General features: G+C 42.4%; 1 protein-coding gene across 2 annotated transcripts; it reads left to right on the top strand.

Moving 5' to 3' along the window:
- The first annotated feature begins 424 nt into the window (after nucleotides 1-424).
- Nucleotides 425-15,053, top strand: LOC115153495 (transmembrane protein 100-like). 2 transcript variants are annotated; one of them, XM_029698990.1, is made up of 2 exons: nucleotides 425-841; nucleotides 13,393-15,053. In XM_029698990.1, exon 2 carries the CDS (start codon nucleotides 13,422-13,424, stop codon nucleotides 13,893-13,895), a length of 474 nt encoding a protein of 157 aa, XP_029554850.1. In that variant the 5' UTR covers nucleotides 425-841; nucleotides 13,393-13,421; the 3' UTR covers nucleotides 13,896-15,053. The 2 variants fall into 2 exon arrangements, with proteins under 2 accessions (XP_029554850.1, XP_029554849.1); XM_029698989.1 differs by having other exon boundaries at nucleotides 427-972.
- Nucleotides 15,054-19,918: the final 4,865 nt, after the last annotated feature.

Raw genomic sequence — 19,918 nt, 5'->3', positions numbered from 1 at the left:
AAGAGACATCTGACTGAGGAGGTAGATAAAGGGCCTCATTTCCAAAATCCCGAAGTATCCCTTTAATTATAGGTCATACATATTTAATAGAAATCTGGAAACACTGGACAGTTAGTTACTCTAAAGGCCATTCCTCATCAGTGACATAGGTACTCGTTGGCACCTTGAAACACTAGTAGAACTGAACAACATGGATAAGACAAAGTATTATGTCATAACAGTAGACAAGTGAATTTTGCAATTATGTTATTATATACACTACCGGTAAAATAATAAAAAACGAAATGAGTTTTTGTTTGAATACAGAATCAGATGTGACGCTATGGTCATAAAGACAATGCAATTGTGTTTGCTGTATACTTTAAAATAAGGGTTAAGGGTGGAAAGGGTTAAAAGTTTCCTTGCTCGTTCAATAGGTGAGGGGGAGAGGAAAGTCGTCTCACAGACACTCCCCTCTTTAGCTATTGATTTCCCCTGCGTGATTCTCCAAGACGATGTAGACCAGATCATTGCAAAGAGCCACAGCTTTCTAGACATGCCTGCACGATACATGGACAGTGTATAGAGACGATAGAAGTGAGTGGAATGAACGGTGGTAGGCTATATATCTCATTCTGGGGAAACCTCTGCGCATATAATACATTTTCATATGTTGGTGCTAAAGTTAAACAGGATAGTCGTATATTCTATCTGTATTTGGACAAAAAACACGAACTGATAATGGACAAAAAACGAATGGATGACATACAACTTCGAGCTTGAGATTGAACAGGCTGACGGTTGCATTCCCTTACCACAAAGACGCACTGTTTCAGAAGACTGAGAAGAGCTCCAGAATACAGTAAATTCAACTGATGTATTTTACCTTAATTGTGAAATTCACAGTTATTATTTGCACTGAATACTATATTCCTGAAACTACATTATATTCAGGGGTTCGCTGTAAAATATGGAATCAGTCAGCATTTTAAGGTGAGTAATTAGATTGTTTTTTTTCATTCAAAATGATCTCCATCACGCGCCTAGGCCAACGAATATCGCATCGCATACCAGTTGACATCGACAGAGAAGGGTTGATGACAGATCCCAGCTAGCACATAACGTTCTGAGAACCATAGGTTTCTTAGAGCTTGGTGAGAGCGTGGTTGTCCTATGGTTATATTACATACAACCTTTCTGGGAATGGTGCAGGATAGTTGCTTGGCTTTGGAACATTCTCAGCACAAAAAAACAACATAATTTTCTTGGTATTTAATTACTTTATAGTTCAGTTCCTCCAGGATTCTGAGATTCTGCAATTACAAAATGTTTAGCAAAATCAGCATTGCCCTGCATATTATGCGAGGGTGTGCAAATTTGACCAATCACCACACTATTTCCACATAAAACAGTCAAATAATCGCAATATTATCGCATAAAACTGACCCATCACAGCAATAGAAAAAGAGGGCTATGTTACAAACTGTACTACATTTAGTTACTTACTTTGAAGACATGGTTATTGAGTTTAAATAGGCTTTTGTCATTTGGTACTCTTCATTCAGTGTACTTGTCTTTAACAGCCATTTCCCAAAAGTCAGACTCTTCCCAACTCATTATTCTCAGCTTCAGAAGCATCTGCATTTACCACATTTTGTGTGGTTATCCTTAGATATATTCTCCAGATGTGGCCAGAGGGAATTGTTGATATGCTGTAAACATTTTATTTTACACTGATCAAAATTCTAAATGCAACATGTAAAATATTGGTCCCATGTTTCATGAGCTGAAATAAAAGATCCCAGAAATATTCCATATGCACAAAAAGCTTATTCCTGTCAAATTTTGTGCATAAATTTGTTTACATCGCTGTTAGTGAGCATTTATCGTTTGCAAAGGTAATCCATCCACCTGACAGGTGTGGCATATCAAGAAACTGATTAAACAGTGTGGTCATTACACAGGTGCAACTTGTGCTGGGGACAATAAAAGGCCACTCTAAAATATGCAATTTTGTCACACAATACAATACCACAGATGTCTCAAGTTTTGAGGGAGCATGCAATCGGCATGCTGATTGCAGGAATGTCCACCAGAGCTGTTGGCAGAGAATTTAATGTTAATTTCTCTAGCATAAGCTGCCTCCGATGTTGTTTTAGAGAATTTGGCACTACGTCCAACCGGCCTCACAACCGCAGACCATGTGTACGGCATTGTGTGGGCGAGCGGTTTGCTGATGTCAACATTGTTAACAGAGTGCCCCATGGAGGCAGTGGGGTTATGGTATGGGCAAGCATAAGTTACATACAAAGAAGACAATTGCATTTTATTGATTGACAATTTTGAATGCACAAAAAAACCACAATGAGACCCCCGAGGCCCATTGTGAGACAGATGCATATCTGTATTAATAGTCATGTGAAATCTATAGATTAGGCCTAATGAATGTATTTCAATTGACTGATTTACTCATATGAAATGTAACTCTGTAAAATCTTTTGACATTTTTGCATGCCTCCAACGCCTCCAACTCAATCATCAAGTTTACAGGCGACACAACAGGACTAAGCCTGATTATCAACAATGACAAGACGTGAGGGCCCTAGGTGAGTGATGCCAAGAAAATAACCTTTCCCGCAATGTCAACAAAACGAAGGAGCTGATCGTGGACTTCAGGAGACAGCAGAGGGAGCATGCTCCCATCCACATCGACGGGACCGCAGTGGAGAAGGTGAAAAGCTTCAAGTTCCTCTGCGTACACATCACTGACAATCAGAAATAGTTCACCCACACAGACAGTGTGGTGAAGAAGTCGCAACAGCGTCTCTTCAACTTCAGGAGGATGAAAAAATGTGTCTTGACCCCTAAAACCCTAACAAACTTTTACAGATGCACCATTGAGAGCATCCTGTTGGGCTGTATCACCGCCTGGTATTGCAACTGCAGCGCCCGCAACCGCAGGGCTCTCCAGAGGATTGTGCGGTCTGCCCAATGCATCATCGGGGACACATTGCCTGCCCTGCAGGACTCCTACAGCACCCAATGTCACAGGAATGCCAAAAAGATCATCAAGGACATCAACCACCCGAACCACGGCCTGTTCACCCCGCTATCATCCAGAAGGCGAGGTCAGAATAGGTGCATCAAACTTGGGACCAAGAGACTGAAAAACAGCTTCTATCTCAAGACCATCAGACTGTTAAATAGTCGTCACTACCCGGCCTCCACCCAGTACTCTGCCCTGAACTTAATTTGTGGAATTTCTTTCCTTCTTATTGCGTTTGAGCCAATCAGTTGTGTTGTGACAAGGTAGGGGTGGTATGCAGAAGATAGCCTTATATGGTAAAAGTCCATATGTGACCCATTTCAGGAAACTAGGCATATGTCGAAGGTCACTACTTCAGAGAGCCGTTTGAACGTAAACTTAAAAAAAAATCTAAATGCGTTTTTTTGTCAGAAATGCCTTCTCGAACATGTGAACTTTCATGTGCGTTAATAACAAACTTCTTTACCATCTGTAAATACAAATAAAATTGTTAAATTACGACCATAGTTGGTTTAGCCACAGAAAAAGCCAGCAACTTTCCCACTAGCCATGATTGGCAGAGATAATGAGTGGGCTGGACATGCCGAAAGATGAGTTTGGATTGGTCTACCATATAGCACGCTTCTGTCTATTTGAACTGGTCAGTATGTCTAGGTAATCCTGTCTAACGTGTTTTTTTTCTCCAATCAAATCAAATCAAATTGTATTAGTCACATGCGCCGAATACAACAGTGAAATGTTTACTTACGAGCCCCTAACCAACAATGCAGTTGAAAAAAATATATGGATAATAATAACAGATGAAAGTGACAAGAAATTAAAGAGCAGCAGTAAAATAACAATAGGGAGACTATATACATGGGGGTACCGATACAGAGTCAATGTGCGGGGGCACAGTTGAGGTAGTATGTACTGTACATGTAGGTAGAGTTATTAAAGTGACTATGCATAAAGGACAACAGAGAGTAGCAGTGGTGTAAAGAGGGGGGGGGGCAATGCAAATAGTCTGGGTAGCCATACGACTAGATGTTCAGGAGTCTTATGGCTTGGGGGTAGGGGCTATTTAGAAGCCTCTTGGACCAAAACTTGCCGCTCCGGTACCGCTTGCCGTGCGGTAGCAGAGAGAACAGTCTATGACTAGGGTGGCTGGAGTCTTTGACAATTTTTAGGGCCTTCCTCTGACACCGCCTGGTATAGAGGTCCTGGATTGCAGGAACCTGTAGTGCCTTGTGGTCGGAGGCCGAGCAGTTGGCATACCAGGCAGTGATGCAACCTGTCAGGATGCTCTTTTCAGTCTCCTGAAGGGGGAATAGGTTTTGTCATGCCCTCTTCACGACTGTCTTGGTGTGCTTGGACCATGTTAGTTTGTTGGTGATGTGGACACCAAGGAACTTAAAGCTCTCAACCTGCTCCACTGCAGCCCCGTTGATGAAAATGGGGGCGTGCTCGATCCTCTTTTTCCTGTAGTCCACAATCATCTCCTTTGTCTTGATCACGTAGAGGGAGAGGTTGTTGTCCTGGCACCACACGGCCAGGTCTCAGACCTCCTCCCTATAGGCTGTCTCGTGGTTGTCGGTGATCAGGCCTACCACTGTTGTGTCATCTGCAAATTTAGTGATGGTGTTGGAGTCGTGCCTGGCCATTCAGTCATGAGTGAACAGGGAGTACAGGAGGGGCCCCTGTGTTGAGGATCAGCGTGGCGGCTGTGTTGTTACCTACCCTTACCACCTGTTTGCGGCCCGTCAGGAAGTCCAGGATCCAGTTGCAGAGGGAGGTGTTTAGTCCCAAGGTCCTTAGCTTATTGATGAGCTTTGAGGGCACTATGGTGTTGAATGCTGAGCTGTAGTCAATGTATAGCATTATCACATAGGTGTTCCTTTTGTCCAGGTGGGAAAGGGCAGTGGGGAGTGCAATAGAGATTGCATCATCTGTGGATCTGTTTGGGCGGTATGCAAATTAGAGTGGGTCTATGGTTTCTGGGAATGGTGTTGATGTGAGCCATGACCAGTCTTTCAAAGCAATTCATGGCTACAGACGTGAGTGCTATGGGTCGGTAGTCACTTAGGCAGATTACCTTAGTGTTCTTAGGCACGGGCACTATGGTGGTCTGCTTAAAGCATGTTGGTATTACAGACTCGGACAGGGCGAGGTTGAAAATGTCAGTGAAGACACTTGCCAGCTGGTCAGCGCATGCTCGCAGTACACGTCCTGGTAATCCGTCTGGCCCCGCGGCCTTGTGAATGTTGACCTGTTTAAAGGTCTTACTCACATCGGCTGCGGAGAGTGTGATCACACAGTCTTCCGGAACAGCTGGTGCTCTCATGCATGTTTTAATGTTATATGCCTCGAAGCGAGCATAGAAGTAGTTTAGCTCGTCTGGTAGGCTCGTGTCACTGGGCAGCTATCGGCTGTGCTTCCCTTTGTTGTCTGTAATGGTTTGCAAGCCCTGCCACATCCGACGAGCGTCAGAGCCGGTGTAGTACGATTCAAGCTTAGTCCTGTATTGACGCTTTTCCTGTTTGATGGTTCATCGGAGGGCATAGCGGAATTTCTTAGAAGCTTCCGGGTTATAGTCCCACTCCTTGAAAGCGGCAGCTCTAGCCTTTAGCTCAGTGCGGATGTTGCCTGTAATCCATGGCTTCTGGTTGGGGTATGTACGTACGGTCACTGTGGGGACGACGTCATCGATGCACTTATTGATGAAGCCAATGACTGAGGTGGTGTACTCCTCAATGCCATCAGAGGAATCCCGGAACATATTCCAGTCTGTGCTAGAAAAACAGTCCTGTAGCTTAGCATCTGCTTCATCTGACCACTTTTTTATTGATCTAGTCACTGGTGCTTGCTGCTTAAATTTTTTGCTTGTAAGCAGTATTCAGGAGGCTAGAATTATTGTCAGATTTGCCAAATGGAGGGCGTGGGAGAGCTTTGTATGCGTCTCTGTGTGGAGTATAGGTGGTCCAGAGTTATTTTTCCTCTGGTTGCACATTTAACATGATGATAGAAATTTGGTCAAATGGATTTAAGTTTCCCTGCAATAAAGTTCCCGGCTACTAGGAGCGCCGCCTCTGGGTGAGCGTTTTCTTGTTTGCTTATGGCGGAATACAGCTCATTCAATGCTGTCTTAATGCCAGCCTCTGACTGCGGGGGTATGTAAACAGCTACAAAGAATACAGATGAAAACTCCCTCGGTAGATAGTGTGGTCTACAGCTTATCATGAGATACTCTACCTTAGGCTAGCAATAGCTCGAGACTTCCTTAGATATTGTGCACCAGCTGTTATGTACAAAAATACATAGTCCGCCGCCCCTTGTCTTACCGCCGCTGTTCTATGCTGCCGGTACATCGTATAACCAGCCAGCTGTATGTTGATATTTTCGTTGTTCAGCCGCGACTCCGTGAAACATAAAATGTTACAGTTTTTAATGTCTTGCTGGTAGTTTAATCTTCCGTGTAACTCGTCGATTTTATTCTCCAAGGACTGCACGTTTGCTAGCAGAATGTAGAGAAGTGGGGGTTTATTCGATCCCCTACAAATTGTCCTTCGGCCCCTCTTTCACCGCCTCCTCTTCACGCAGATCATGGGGATCGGGGCCTGTTCCCAAGGAAGCAGTATATCCTTCGCGTCTGGCTCATCACTCTGTGGTGAGTAATCGCAGTCCTGATGTCTAGAAGTTATTTTCGGTCATAAGAGACGATAGCAGAAACATTATGTACGAAATAAGTAAAAAAAATAAGTTACAAACAACGCAAATAAACAAACAAAAAAACACAGTCAGCTGGGAGCACGTAAAAAGTCTGCCTTCTTCTCCGGCGCCATCTTAAATGTATCGCATAGTAAAACTGCGTAAGCCGAATGTCAAGTTAAAGTGTACTGTTAGCTAGCTAACGTTAGCTGGCTGGCTCGCTAGCTAACGTTACATGTATGCTCTCCACTTTCTGGAGGACCGAGTTTTGAAATCAGTGGAATTCAAGTATAATAGCTAAGGAGATGGAGAAAACACCTGTCTCCGGATTACATCTTCAAACTAAGGGCAACCATGGCATCCGACAGTAGACGTGTCCATCCATGATGTATACGGGTAAGATAGCTTGCTACATTTTCAGATATTACACATTTCTGATTTTGACAAAGTATTTTCATTTCAAGTTAGTGTACTGTTAGCTAGCTAGCTAACATTAGCTGGCTGGCTCGCTAGCTAACGTTACGTGTATCATCGTATTATTCGTATCTCAGAGACACGAGTTATAGCCTAATGTTAACTAGCTAACATTGAACCTGGTTGGTTAGCTACCTGCAGATTAATGCAGGGTAGTAATGTCATGAGTTGTGATTAAGGCCCATTGTTTACCTACCTAGCTAGCTACATGTCTTCTCAAAATACTCTCGTCCGAGTGTGCCAGAGTGCAGAATACCTGATGAATTTCCGAACGCTCAACACTTGAATATGGCCGGTGTCAGTAAATGTCGGCAAAAAAAGCGTAATTAAATTGTTGCCAGCAGCACTGTTATAGTCACCAACGCTCTGGATAACATGAAAACAGCATAACCAGCTCTGCTAAGGTGAGAAAAATGGTCAGAGTGGGGTGTTCTCTCATTACGTGTCTGGAAGTAGCTAGCAAGCTAGCCAATGTTAGCCAGTTAGCTTGGGTGCTTGACTGCGTTTGTGAGGACAGAACATTAGGATCAACCCTAGTCATTGGCCAGAGCATCCTGTGTGCGCTCTGAATGCCCCGAGAACAAAACACTCTGAATTTACGAATGGACCATCTGACAGCACAGTTGCAGTCACCAACAGCCTAACAACAGCCTAACCAGCTCTGCTAGGGCGAATAATGTTCAGTGAGCTGTTCTCTCATTTGTGTCTGGAAGTAGCTAGCAAGTTAGCTTGGGTGCTTGACTGCTGTTGTTAGTACAGAATGCTCGGATCAACCCTTAGAGAGATGGGTGGGGCTAAAGCTTAAGAGGGTGTGAACGATGCTGAATGGGTATAGACAAAGAAGGGCTCTCCAGTAGTAGTACCAAAACATTCAAAGACCAACTTTCAAAGCAAAATTACTTTTGCATTGTTCTTCAACTGGAGTGTATGATATACAATTTTGTAGCTCTGAGTCTCTACTTTTATCCAATGTAAAAAACACAATTTCAAATTTTACTACATGAGACCGATTTGAGCCGGTCAATCACATATTATGGTAAGAACAGCTCAAATAAGCAAAGATAAATGACACTCAATCATTACTTTAAGACAGGAAGGTCAGTCAATGCGGAAAATTTCAAGAACTTTTAAGGTTTCTTCAAGTGCAGTCGCAAAAACCATCAAACGCTATGATGAAACTGGCTCTCATGAGGACCACCACAGGAAAGGAAAACCCAGAGTTAACTCTGCTGCAGAGAATAAGTTCATGAGAGTTATCAGCCTCAGAAATTGCAGCCCAAATAAACACATCTTAACATCAACTGTTCAGAGGAGACTGCGTGAATCGGGCCTTCGTGGTCACATTTCTACAAGGAAACCACTACTAAAGTACACCAATAAGAAGAAGAGACTTCCTTGGGCCAAGAAACACGAGCAACGGACATTAGACCGGTGGAAATCTGTCCTTTCGTCTGATGAGCCCAAATTTGAGATTTTTGGTTTCAACCGCTGTGTCTTTGTGAGACCCAGAGTAGGTGAACGGATGATCTCTGCATGTGTTGTTCCCACCGTGAAGCATGGAGGAGGAGGTGTGATGGTTTGGGGGCACTTTGCTCATGACACTGATGGTGATGTATTTAGAATTCAAGGCACACTTAACCAGCATGGCTACCACAGCATTCTGCAGCGATACGCCATCCAGTCTGGTTTGCGCTTAGTGGGACTATCATTTGTTTTTCAACAGGACAATGACCCAACACACCTCCAGGCTGTGTAATGGCTATTTGACCAAGAAGGAGCGTGATGGAGTGCTGCATCAGATAACCTGGCCTACACAATCACCGACCTCAACCCAATTGAGATGGTTTGGGATGAGTTGGACCACAGAGTGAAGGAAAAGCAGCCAACAAGTGCTCAGCATATGTGGGAACTCCTTCAAGACTGTTGGAAAAGCATTCCAGGTGAAGCTGGTTGAGAGAATGCCAAGAGTGAATGCCAAGAGTGTGCAAAGCTGTCATCAAGGCAATTTCTTTTATTTATTTAACCTTTATTTAACTAGGCAATTCAGTTAAGAACAAAGTCTTATTTACAATGACAGCCTACCCCGGCCAAACCATAACAACGCAGGGCCAATTGTGCCCCGCTCTTTGGGACTCCCAATCACGGGTGTGATACAGCCTGGAATCGAACGAGGGTCTGTAGTGACGCCTCTAGTACTGAGATGCAGTGTCTGCGTCACTCGGGAGCCCTCGACAAAGGGTAGCTAATTTGAAGAATCTCAAATATAAAATATATTTTGATTTGTTTAAAAAAAATTGGTTACTACATGATTCCATATGTGTTATTTCATAGTTTTGATGTCTTCACTATTATTCTACAATGCAGAAAATAGTACAAATAAGAAAATCCTTGAATGAGTAGGTGTGTCCAAACTTTTGACTGGTACTGTACATGTCTTTAGTATTTTACAAATATAAAGATAAACAAAGTATTTACCCACAATCTGCTCTGGAAAAGTCTGATCCTAGAGTGTCTTAACAACATTAAACCAACATATTTATGCTGACTTCATCTAGTATCCAGAAGTATATATTTGTGTAGTATGTAAATATGTGCATATATAATTCGATATCGCCTAATTTTCATGTTTTAATTAAATATTTCAGAAAAATTGTAATACAAAAAAGTATTTTATTGAAGTCTACATTCAACTTGTAAAAGTTGATTGTGATATGATTCTGATTTTAAAATGTATTTTAGGGTGTGCTCTGGCTGTAGGAGTGGGCAATTCCAGTCCTCCAGGGCCTGATTGGTGTCACAGTTTTGCCCCAGCCCCAGCTAATACACCTGACTCCAATAATCACCTAATCATGATCTTCAGTTTAGAATGCAATTTGATTAATCAGCTGTGTTTGTTAGAGATGGAGAAAAAGTGTGACACCAATCAGGCCCTCGAGGACTGGAGTTGCCCACCCGTGTGCCTGGCCTTAAAGTCCCATTCTCAAATTGTTCAGAGAACTTTAAGAAACAACGTTCTTCTGTGGGAATTTCAGTACTTCCACAGAACAAGTTCTACAGTGCCTTGCAAAGGTATTCTTTCCCCTTGGCGTTTTTGCTATTTTGTTGCATTACAACCTGTAATTTAAATTTATTTTTATTTGTATTGCATGTAATGAAAATACACAAAATAGTCAAAATTGGTGAAGTGAAATGAAAACAAAATTTATTTTAAAAAATAAAAACAAAAAACAATAAAAATGAAAGGTGGTACATGCATTCACCCCCTTTGCTATGAAGGCCCTAAATAAGATCTGGTGCAACCAATTACCTTCAGAAGTCACATACTTAGATTGCACACAGGTGGACTTTATTTAACTAAGTGTCACATGATCTGTCACATGATCTCAGTATATATACACCTGTTCTGAAAGGCCCCAGAGTATGCAACACCACTAAGCAAGGGGCACCACCAAGCAAGCACCACTATGAAGACAAAGGAGCTCTAAAAACAGGTCACAGACACATTTGTGGAGAAGTACAGATCAGGGATGGGTTATAAAAAATATCCAAAACTTTGAACATCCCACGGAGCACCATTAAATCCACTATTAAAATGGAAAGAATATAGCACTACAACAAACCTGCCAAGAGAGGGCCGCCCACCAAAACTTACGGACCAGGCAAGGGGGGCATTAATCAGAGAGGCAACAAAGAGACCAAAGATAACCCTGAAGGAGCTGCAAAGCCCCACATCGGAGATTGGAGTGTCTGTCCATAGGACTACTTTAAGCCATACACTCCATAGAGCTGGGCTTTACGGTAGAGTGGCCAGAAAAAAAGCCAAAAGGCATGTGGGAGACTCCCCAAACATATGGAATTAGGTACTCTGGTCAGATGAGACAAATTGAGCTTTTTTGCCATCAAGGAAAACACTATGTCTGGCGCAAACCCAACACCTCTCACCACCGCGAGAACACCATCCCCACAGTGAAGCATGGTGGTGGCAGCATCATGCTGTGGGGATGGTTTTCATCAGCAGAGACTGGGAAACTGGTCAGAATTGAAGGAATCATGGATGGCGCTAAATACAGGGAAAATTTTGAGGGAAACCTGTTTCAGTCTTCCAGAGATTTGAGACTGGGACGGAGGTTCACCTTCCAGCAGGACAATGACCCTAAGCATACTGCTAAAGCAACACTTGAGTGGTTTAAGGGGAAACATTTAAATGTCTTGGAATGGCCTAGTCAAAGCCAAGATCTCAATCCAATTGAGAATCTGTGGAATGACTTAAAGATTGCTGTACACCAGTGGAACCCATCCAACTTCAAGGAGCTGGAGCAGTTTTGCCTTGAAGAATGGGCAAAAATCCCAGTGGCTAGATGTACCAAGCTTATAGAGACATACCCCAAGAGAATTGCAGCTGTAATTGCTGCAAAAGGTGGCTCTAACAAAGTATTGACTTTGGGGGATGAATAGTTATGTATGCTCAAGTTTTCAGTTTTCTTGTCTTATTTCTTGTTTGTTTCACAATAAAAATTATTTTGCATCTTCAAAGTGGTAGGCATGTTGTGTAAATCAAATGATACAACCCAACCCCCCCCCAAAAAAAAAAAAAATATTTTAATTCCAGGTTGTAAGGCAACAAAATAGGAAAAATGCCTAGGGGGTGAATACTTTTGCAAGCCACTGTATTTAATGCCATATTTTTACTACATTCTGGGAACGTTCTAAATCCACACAATGACTATTGCGTTTTGCAGCATATGATGAGTCTTTGCTTCTTGAAAGTCCAATATCTGATAAACTTGACTGCTGACATGCAAAGCATTTTGGGACTGTATCAACAGTGGACTAATGGAAAAAAAGTTATATTTAAGCAATGTTTTCAGATCTTTCTGAGAATGTACAGTAAACTCTTTTATGCCAGTTCTTTGCAATAACGGAATGTTAAAAAAACATCCACATCAATTGTCTCTAAATTCCATTCTCAGAAAATAAAGAAAACTTTCCCTAAAAAAAAACACAAGAAAACTTTAGCAATGTTCAGAAAACGTTCTAAGATTGTTATTTAAAAACATAAATATTCTGTCCTCAGCATCAACAAAAATCTCTCTAGCCTCTATCTTGGTTAAATGTGTTCAGGTGTGTTGGCTGCGCTTACTATTTGGCCACACCTGATCTTATGGAGTGATCGTTTCCTTTGAAATGGGTTCTGTTTGAATAGACTAAAATGAACAGCTTTGTATGCGTAAAAAAACACAGCATCTTAACTCTATCCTGGTGGTGCAGTGGACAAATTCAGTAATAGAGAACAGGAGCGCACAGGTTCAAATCTCAATGATGCTGTATCAGAATAAAAAAAACTGTTTACATGTTTAATGCCTAAACAAATGAATGTCTTACCCAAAATAAGTATTATTGGAACATTCAGTGAAGGTTTTTAGAAAGTTATTCAAAAACCTCGAAATAACCTTTACATTTCGTTCTTAGAGTGTTAAGAAAACTTTCAATAATAACCATTACAAAACTTTAACAATATTTAGAAAATGTTATTAAATTACCTTCAAATAACCTATAATTTGCATTGTCAGAGCATTAATAAAACCTCCCAGTAAAACTTTCTTAGAACCTTCCAGAGTAAAACGTTCTCAGAACCTCCTTGCAACCTCCAAATACATTTTCACAGAGCAAGCGAAATGTTAAGTTTTACCAGTCAGGAAAGTTTGGCTTCATTCCCACAACCAAAATGAAACCAAAACCATACGTTCCCACAGCTTCCAAGGAACTAAATGTGCTAGCTGGGATGATACATCATAGCGTTTTTTTATAGCTTTAGACTACATTATTTATTTCATCATTAGAGCGGACTGTTTATCAAATTGGCTGGCTCCAGTTTCACGGAGGTGTCGTAATGTTAGCTGCCTTTCTCTGGGAAATTTGACAGTTATGTTGTGCACTGTCGACACCTCACGTCCAACTGCCAACAATGCATCTGGTGGAAATATTACTGCCAGGGCATAGACATTGGCACAGAGATCTTTCATTTCAATGGGAACAGGCTTCAATTTAGAGACATACCTCACCTCACTGTAATTCAGTAAATTGTGAACTGCTGACATCCTTTATTTTTGTGCTAATCCTTAAGGTGTAGTCAGGGTTTTCTCTGTTTTGTTTTCAATATAACTAAAATGTATTTTTCTCTCTCTGTACACCACACTGATTGACAGACTCAACAAGTTGACCACTGGAAGTTAAGATGGCCCACCTTTTCCTAGCTAACAAAATCTCTATGCCAGACGACGCCATCAGCAGAAACTCACCAAAAGTCCCCAAAAGCGCCATGAAAATGCCAACATCAACCTCCGAGAAAGTCCCCACAGAGAAATCCAACAACAAGAAGGACCGTAGCGTCGTCGTGACGACTGTCCCGTTAATCAATGAGATGCAGCTGACAGCGGCCACAGGTGGGGCAGAGATGTCGTGCTACCGGTGCACAGTGCCGTTCGGCGTGGTGGTCCTCATTGCCGGTATTGTGGTAACTGCTGTGGCGTACATGTTCAACTCACACGGCTCCACCATCTCAGTGCTGGGGCTGGTTCTGCTGTCGTCCGGGCTGGCTCTGCTGGGGTCCAGTGCCGTCTGTTGGAGGGTCCGGCTGGGGCGGAAGAAGGACCGGAGGAGAGAGAGTCAAACGGCCCTCATGTCCAACCATGGACTCTGTGTGGTCTGAGCCCTGAGGGAGGTAGGGACTGTTAAATAGAAGTCTGAACAATTTGAAGTTTGAATGAAGAGGTAATGAACAGAGACTACTAGAGAGAGATGAGGGATGTCAAAGGTGGTTGGGTATGAAGGACTCACACATTGTCCAAACAGATGCTTAGCTGAAGGACTAGAATGGCCTAGAAAGACAATCTGTACTGTAGGTAAGATCCTATCTGCAAGGACTAGAGTGGCCTACAAAGACTGGCAGGTAGCCTAGCAGTTAAAAGAGTGTTGAGCCAGTAACCAAAAGGTTGCGGGTTTGAATCCCTGAGCTGACTAGATGAAAAAATCTGTTGCTGTACCCTTTAGCAAAACAAGTACAACCCTATTTACTCTGGATAAGAGTGTCTGCTAAATTACAAAAAATGTAAAGTCTGATTTGTTCTCCCTGGTCATTTGGGAAGATCAGGACTGATCATGAAGATGGAAAAACCTAATTATTGGAGAGGAAGGATGGAGTAGGGTGAATTTTCCCCTAGATTCTGATCTTCAGGCATGTTTGCATTTTCCTCACTAATAGTTAAGGTTAGTATTGAGGTAGAGGAAGATCTGTACTTTCACCCCGAAGCAGAAAGGATAGTTGCACGGTGGACCATGATTCTCCATTCTACTATACTCATGCATGTCATGTGATGCATCTGTGACTCTATGGCTGCTCTATTGATGTTTCAAGTGAACATTTCATAGGTACTTAATGTTATGTTTTAGATATGTAGACAGTAGATGATTTTACAGGGTCAAATCACCCTTTATTACTGCGTAAAGTGAACCTAGGAAGTGATTGCCTAAATGAAGTCAATGTATCTCTCAAGTTCGATATGCATGATTTTTTTATGCTTCCAATGTACTTTTGTAACTGCCTATTATGCACAATATTGATTAACTTGATACAGTTTGTGCCAAATGTACAGTTTTTCATTGTTAGTATAGTACAAGACCATAGATGTGGCAAAGCAAGTTGTGGTTTCATATGTATCATTGTACTCTGGTAAAGTTGTATTTTCATGATATTTATGACATATCTATTGATATATATTTGGAATATTTGTGCCACTAAACTTAAGATGTTAAATCCATGTGCCAATAAATCTGTCAATCAACCAATAAATCAATCAACCAATCAAATTACATTTTATTCGTATATATCCCTATTAACAAAAACATCAGTAACTAAGACTTTCACTTTGCTCTCTGCATATTGTATTTCTAAATCAAGTTTGGGGAGTTTGAGGGGGCTGGACAGTGGGGGTGGGGTGGGTCGTGGGGGGTAGTTGTATTTATAGTGTGTGTTTACGTTGCTTAGCATCCTTCCAACGCCAACGGAGATAATCAAATCATTGGGTTGCGTCACTGTGGGGCTACCGGCTACAACACGTTGTCGCTTCCAAGGCTCTAACTTTATCTCCACTGGAATGGAGCATGCAGGGAATGCTATGGGAAGAGAGGGGGGCAGAGAGCGGGGGGCAGAGTGAGCAAGGAAGAGAGAGAGGCAGAGAGGGGGAGGAAGAGAGAGAGTGTTGCATCATGACTTAATATAGAGCACTGCTTTTATGTATTTATATTAAGTCCTGGTGCCTATGGACATCATGACTTAATGTTCTACTACTGTATCATTGCACATTTCATCGCCTACGTCTATTTTATCCTCCACAGTTACGTCAAGTACTGGGACTCTGTGTGTGTGTGTTTATGTGGATTGTAAGATAATACTCCCTTGTGTATTTATTGAGAACTCTCAAAGTGATGACTGTTGGATCTACAGCTCCGGTGTCAGGGTGAGGGGGGGGGGCATTTCGGACGCACACTAACCCCAATAGTGCAATAGTTAGATAGAACCCTATATAATCCTGTTAGAACAAACAGGCTGGCACTCAGGCTATCATCCCAACTCCCAATGACAGCAATGGAGTACACAAGAGCACAGACAGATCTGGGCTAAAACCCTGCTGATTTCCTAGAGAAGATAAGGACAGTGAAAGGACAGCCAAGACACACACAACTTGACCCGCTCTTCAGAAGTACGCATGTCAAAAGCAAAGGGATCTCAATCCATCCAGTTTGTCAGAGCACATGGTCAGGAAAAACTCCTGGCCCAACTCCCAGACGAATGGTGTGAAGTTCCTCGATATGAGTGGCAGATTTACTGTCTGACTTGACTTGAGCTGTGAATTTTGATTGTCTTTTTGACTGTGTTGGAGAGCCTGGAGTGTATGTGTGTGTGTGTGGGGTGGGGGGTGTGGGGGGGGTCCCTGTTCCACTCAGTCCCTCCCTTCCTGAGAACATTGTTGGTGTCGGATTAAGGAACCAGAGGTGTGGCAGCAGTGTCCCCCACCCCTATCTCGCACACACACACACACACACACCTTGTTCCCTGGGAAAGGGCCTGGCACGCTACCACAGGGAAATGGAAAAGGGACTAACTATTAAAAGGGCTAAGGGATCAGAGAGAGAACAGGAAGTAGGTTAGTGAGACTGTGAGACTACACACCCTTTACTAAAACTTTGAACAATGCCCCTCCACTCCGCCCCAAGGCCCCCAGATGCCAATTGTCATCGCTGGGCACTGCACTCTGTTTATTTAAGTGAATATGTGCCAATTGTCATCGCTGGGCACCGCGCTCTGTTTATTTAAGTGAATATGATCCTTAATAAATCGCTTCACACCTCTGCAATGGGCTTTAAAATAACCCTGTTCTCAGTCAGCATTGGTTATATAAGGATACTGAAGTTATATCAGGAAAGTTGCGATGAGGACCATGGTACAATGCTATTCGCAATTTGACGTTTGCTGCAATGCAATTTGACAAATGTCTAGAATCTAGAGTCAACGGGGAGTTTGTGAGATGATGCAGTAATAGGGTTTTATAACGTTTTCTGTTAGTTACATGTTTGCAATATTACACTGAAAACCTGATTCTGTGGTTCCAAGATTTCACATTGCTTGTCTCCGGCAGGTGTACTTGCTATGAAGTAGGAACATTGCTAGCCAATGACAGTCAGTCCCTTTATTGGTGTAATGGGGCTAATTTCCTACCTGCTCCTCTCCTCTGCCCGGGTCAAGGCAACCATGTTGCTATGACAAAAGGAACAACGTGTCTGGCCAATTAACTGTGTGTGTATGTGTGTGTGTATGCATGCGTTGGTGTGTGTGAGACAGTGGCTCAATGTAATGGCTGCTGATGGTAATCCATCCTATCACAGGGAATCAGTGTGTGTGTGGGGTGGGGGGGGGGGCATCCTGAGAAGTCAAAAGTCATTCTCATTAACTTCCTGTTCATGTTTTCAGACTTCAGTCAGCATGGCAATACAGACCCCTTACATTACGCCACGATCACATGATTCATTTAGTGGTGATTTGGAATAGAACAATTAAGTTAACTTAGGACTTCTGTTCCTAAAATGCATTAGTACTTTTGACGTAAACACACTCTACCCACATTATGGGTACTTGAAAGCATAAGAGTACTATTAACGGCTGTCCCAAAATCTCCTTTTAACTTTTGAGATTTCCCCACATCTGCACTTGAGCTGCAACCTTGTTGGTGGGTTTCATTTCAAAAGCCTTTTATTTGGGGCCGAGTTGGGAGGGATGTAGGCGTTGCTGGATCTCCAAGAGGGAGGAGGACTGTGAGAGGAGGTCTGTGGTTGCGTCACAAATGGCGCCCTTTTCCCCATAAGGCTTTGGTCAAAATTAGTGCACTATATAGGGATTAGGGGGCCATTTGTGATGCCGACCAAGTTTGTGAGTTCAGCTGTGACCTCTAGCATCAAATTTGTATTTGATTTATTTAACCTTTATTTAGCCAGATGAGTCCGTCTCAGTTAAGAACAGTCTTGAAAGAAGATCGCTCGTTAATGTTTGGGACAGCCAGGGTTCAAACCGAAAGGTCCATCTTTTGATTAAAACATAATGCGCAGACTATTTCCACAAGGCTTATCTTTTTCAGAACAACTAAACAGGCATGATTCTTTAGGCATGATTCTTTAGGGACCAGAGACAGTATTCATAAAGATTTCAAAGTAGGAGTGCTGATCCAGGATCAGATCCCCTCTGTTAATATAATGTTATACATTATTATCTAAAATCCCCTCCTACTCTGACACTCTTTGTGAATACGGGCCCAGATGCTTAGCTTCCTAGCCTTTTACTACAGTAGAGCCTTCACAGGGGGTATTTAAAGTATGTCCAGTTCCAGCGATTCACATAGCCTTTGCTCATCGGTTCGGTTCCACATCGGCCCCAAGGCAGGTGGCTTCAAGGACAGCCCTCACTTCGCCTGAAATAAGCCCACTCTTTTGGATCGGCTGCTTGTTACATTGTATCAGAAATGTAACAAAGTTGTTACTATCATATACACTGAGTGTACAAAACATTAGGAATAGAAACGGAATAGAGCTAAGCACAGGCAACATCCTAGAGTAAAACCTGGTTCAGTCTGCTTTCCAACAGACACTGGGAGACAAATTCACCTTTCAGCAGGACAATAACCTAAAACACAGGGCCAAATATACAGTTGAGTTGTTTAACAAGACAACCTTAAATGTTCCTGAGTAGCCAAGTTGCAGTTTTGACTTAAATTGGCATGAAAATCTATGGCAAGACTTGAATATTATAGGTGAATGCACCAATTTGTAAGTCGCTCTGGATAAGAGCGTCTGCTAAATGACTTAAATGTAATGTAAATGTAAAATGACTGTTTAGCAATGATCAACAACCAACTCCCGTCTACCTCCTCTGCTTCAGCCAACTTCTATGTTGATGTCCTGCCAAAGAACACAACAGTTTTATTCATTTGTATATTTATCATGGACCATATATAAAGTATTGGCCAACATAAGTATTTAAACAGTAGAGCATCTTCCCATCTGTTGCCCCTAAAGGTGGACATTACATTAAATGAAGAAACAGGCCATGGCAGTCATGCTAGCACCTTGTAAATTCAAGGTTTACAGGGCAGCAATTTCATGCATTACTAGTATACTAATGTTCAGGGTTGGGTTTACCTGTGTGAACTGAAACTGTAGGTTGGTGGCACCTTAATTGGGGAGGATGGGCTCGTGGTAATGGCTGGAGCAGCGTAAGTAGAATAGTGTCATATTCATCAAACACATAGTTTGATGCCATTCCATTTGCTCCGTTCCAGCCATTATTATTAGCCGTCCTCCCCTCAGCAGCCTCCACCGTGTTAAACCATTGTTTACGCTTGCCAATAGGTTGAGATCGCACATGTCAATTCGTCCCAGTCTGATATTGACATGCAAGCAGTAGGTCACTTTCTGAAATATTGCATTCTATTTTCATATTTACAATGTGTATGAGTTCACTATGTACAGTACATGTCCTGATGTGTGTACAGTGCATTGGGAAAGTATTCAAACCCCTTGACTTTTTCCACATTTTGTTACGTTACAGCATTATTCTAAAATGTATTAAATCGTTTTTTTTCCCTCATCAATCTACACACAATACCCCATAATGACAAAGCAAAAACAGGTATTTTTAAATGTTTGCTAATTTATAAAATAAAAAATAAAAAAAATGAAATATCACATTTACATAAGTATTCAGACCCTTTACTCAGTACTTTGTTGAAGCACATTTGGCAGCGATTACAGCATAGAGTCTTCTTGGATATGACGCTACAAGCTTGGCACACCTGTATTTGGGGAGTTTCTCCCAGTCTTCTCTGCAGACCCTCTCAAGCTCTGTCAGGTTGGATGGGGAATGTTGCTGCACAGCTTTTTTTCAGGTCTCCCCAGAGATGTTCAATCAGGTTCAAGTCCGGTCTCTGGCTGGGCCACTCAAGGACATTCAGAGACTTGTCCGAAGCCACTCCTGCTTTGTCTTGGCTGTGTGCTTAGGGTCGTTGTCCTGTTGGAAGGGGAACCTTCGCCCTAGTCTTAGGTCCTGATACGCTCTGGAGCAGGTTTTCATCAAGGATCTCTCTGTACTTTGCTCCGTTCATCTTTGCCTTGATCCTGACTAGTCTC

Source organism: Salmo trutta, chromosome 18 (genome assembly GCF_901001165.1).
Source record: "Salmo trutta chromosome 18, fSalTru1.1, whole genome shotgun sequence".
Classification (NCBI taxonomy): domain Eukaryota; kingdom Metazoa; phylum Chordata; class Actinopteri; order Salmoniformes; family Salmonidae; genus Salmo; species Salmo trutta.
The sequence above is the reverse complement of the archived record's forward strand: the minus strand, read 5'-3'. Positions and strand labels throughout refer to the sequence as shown.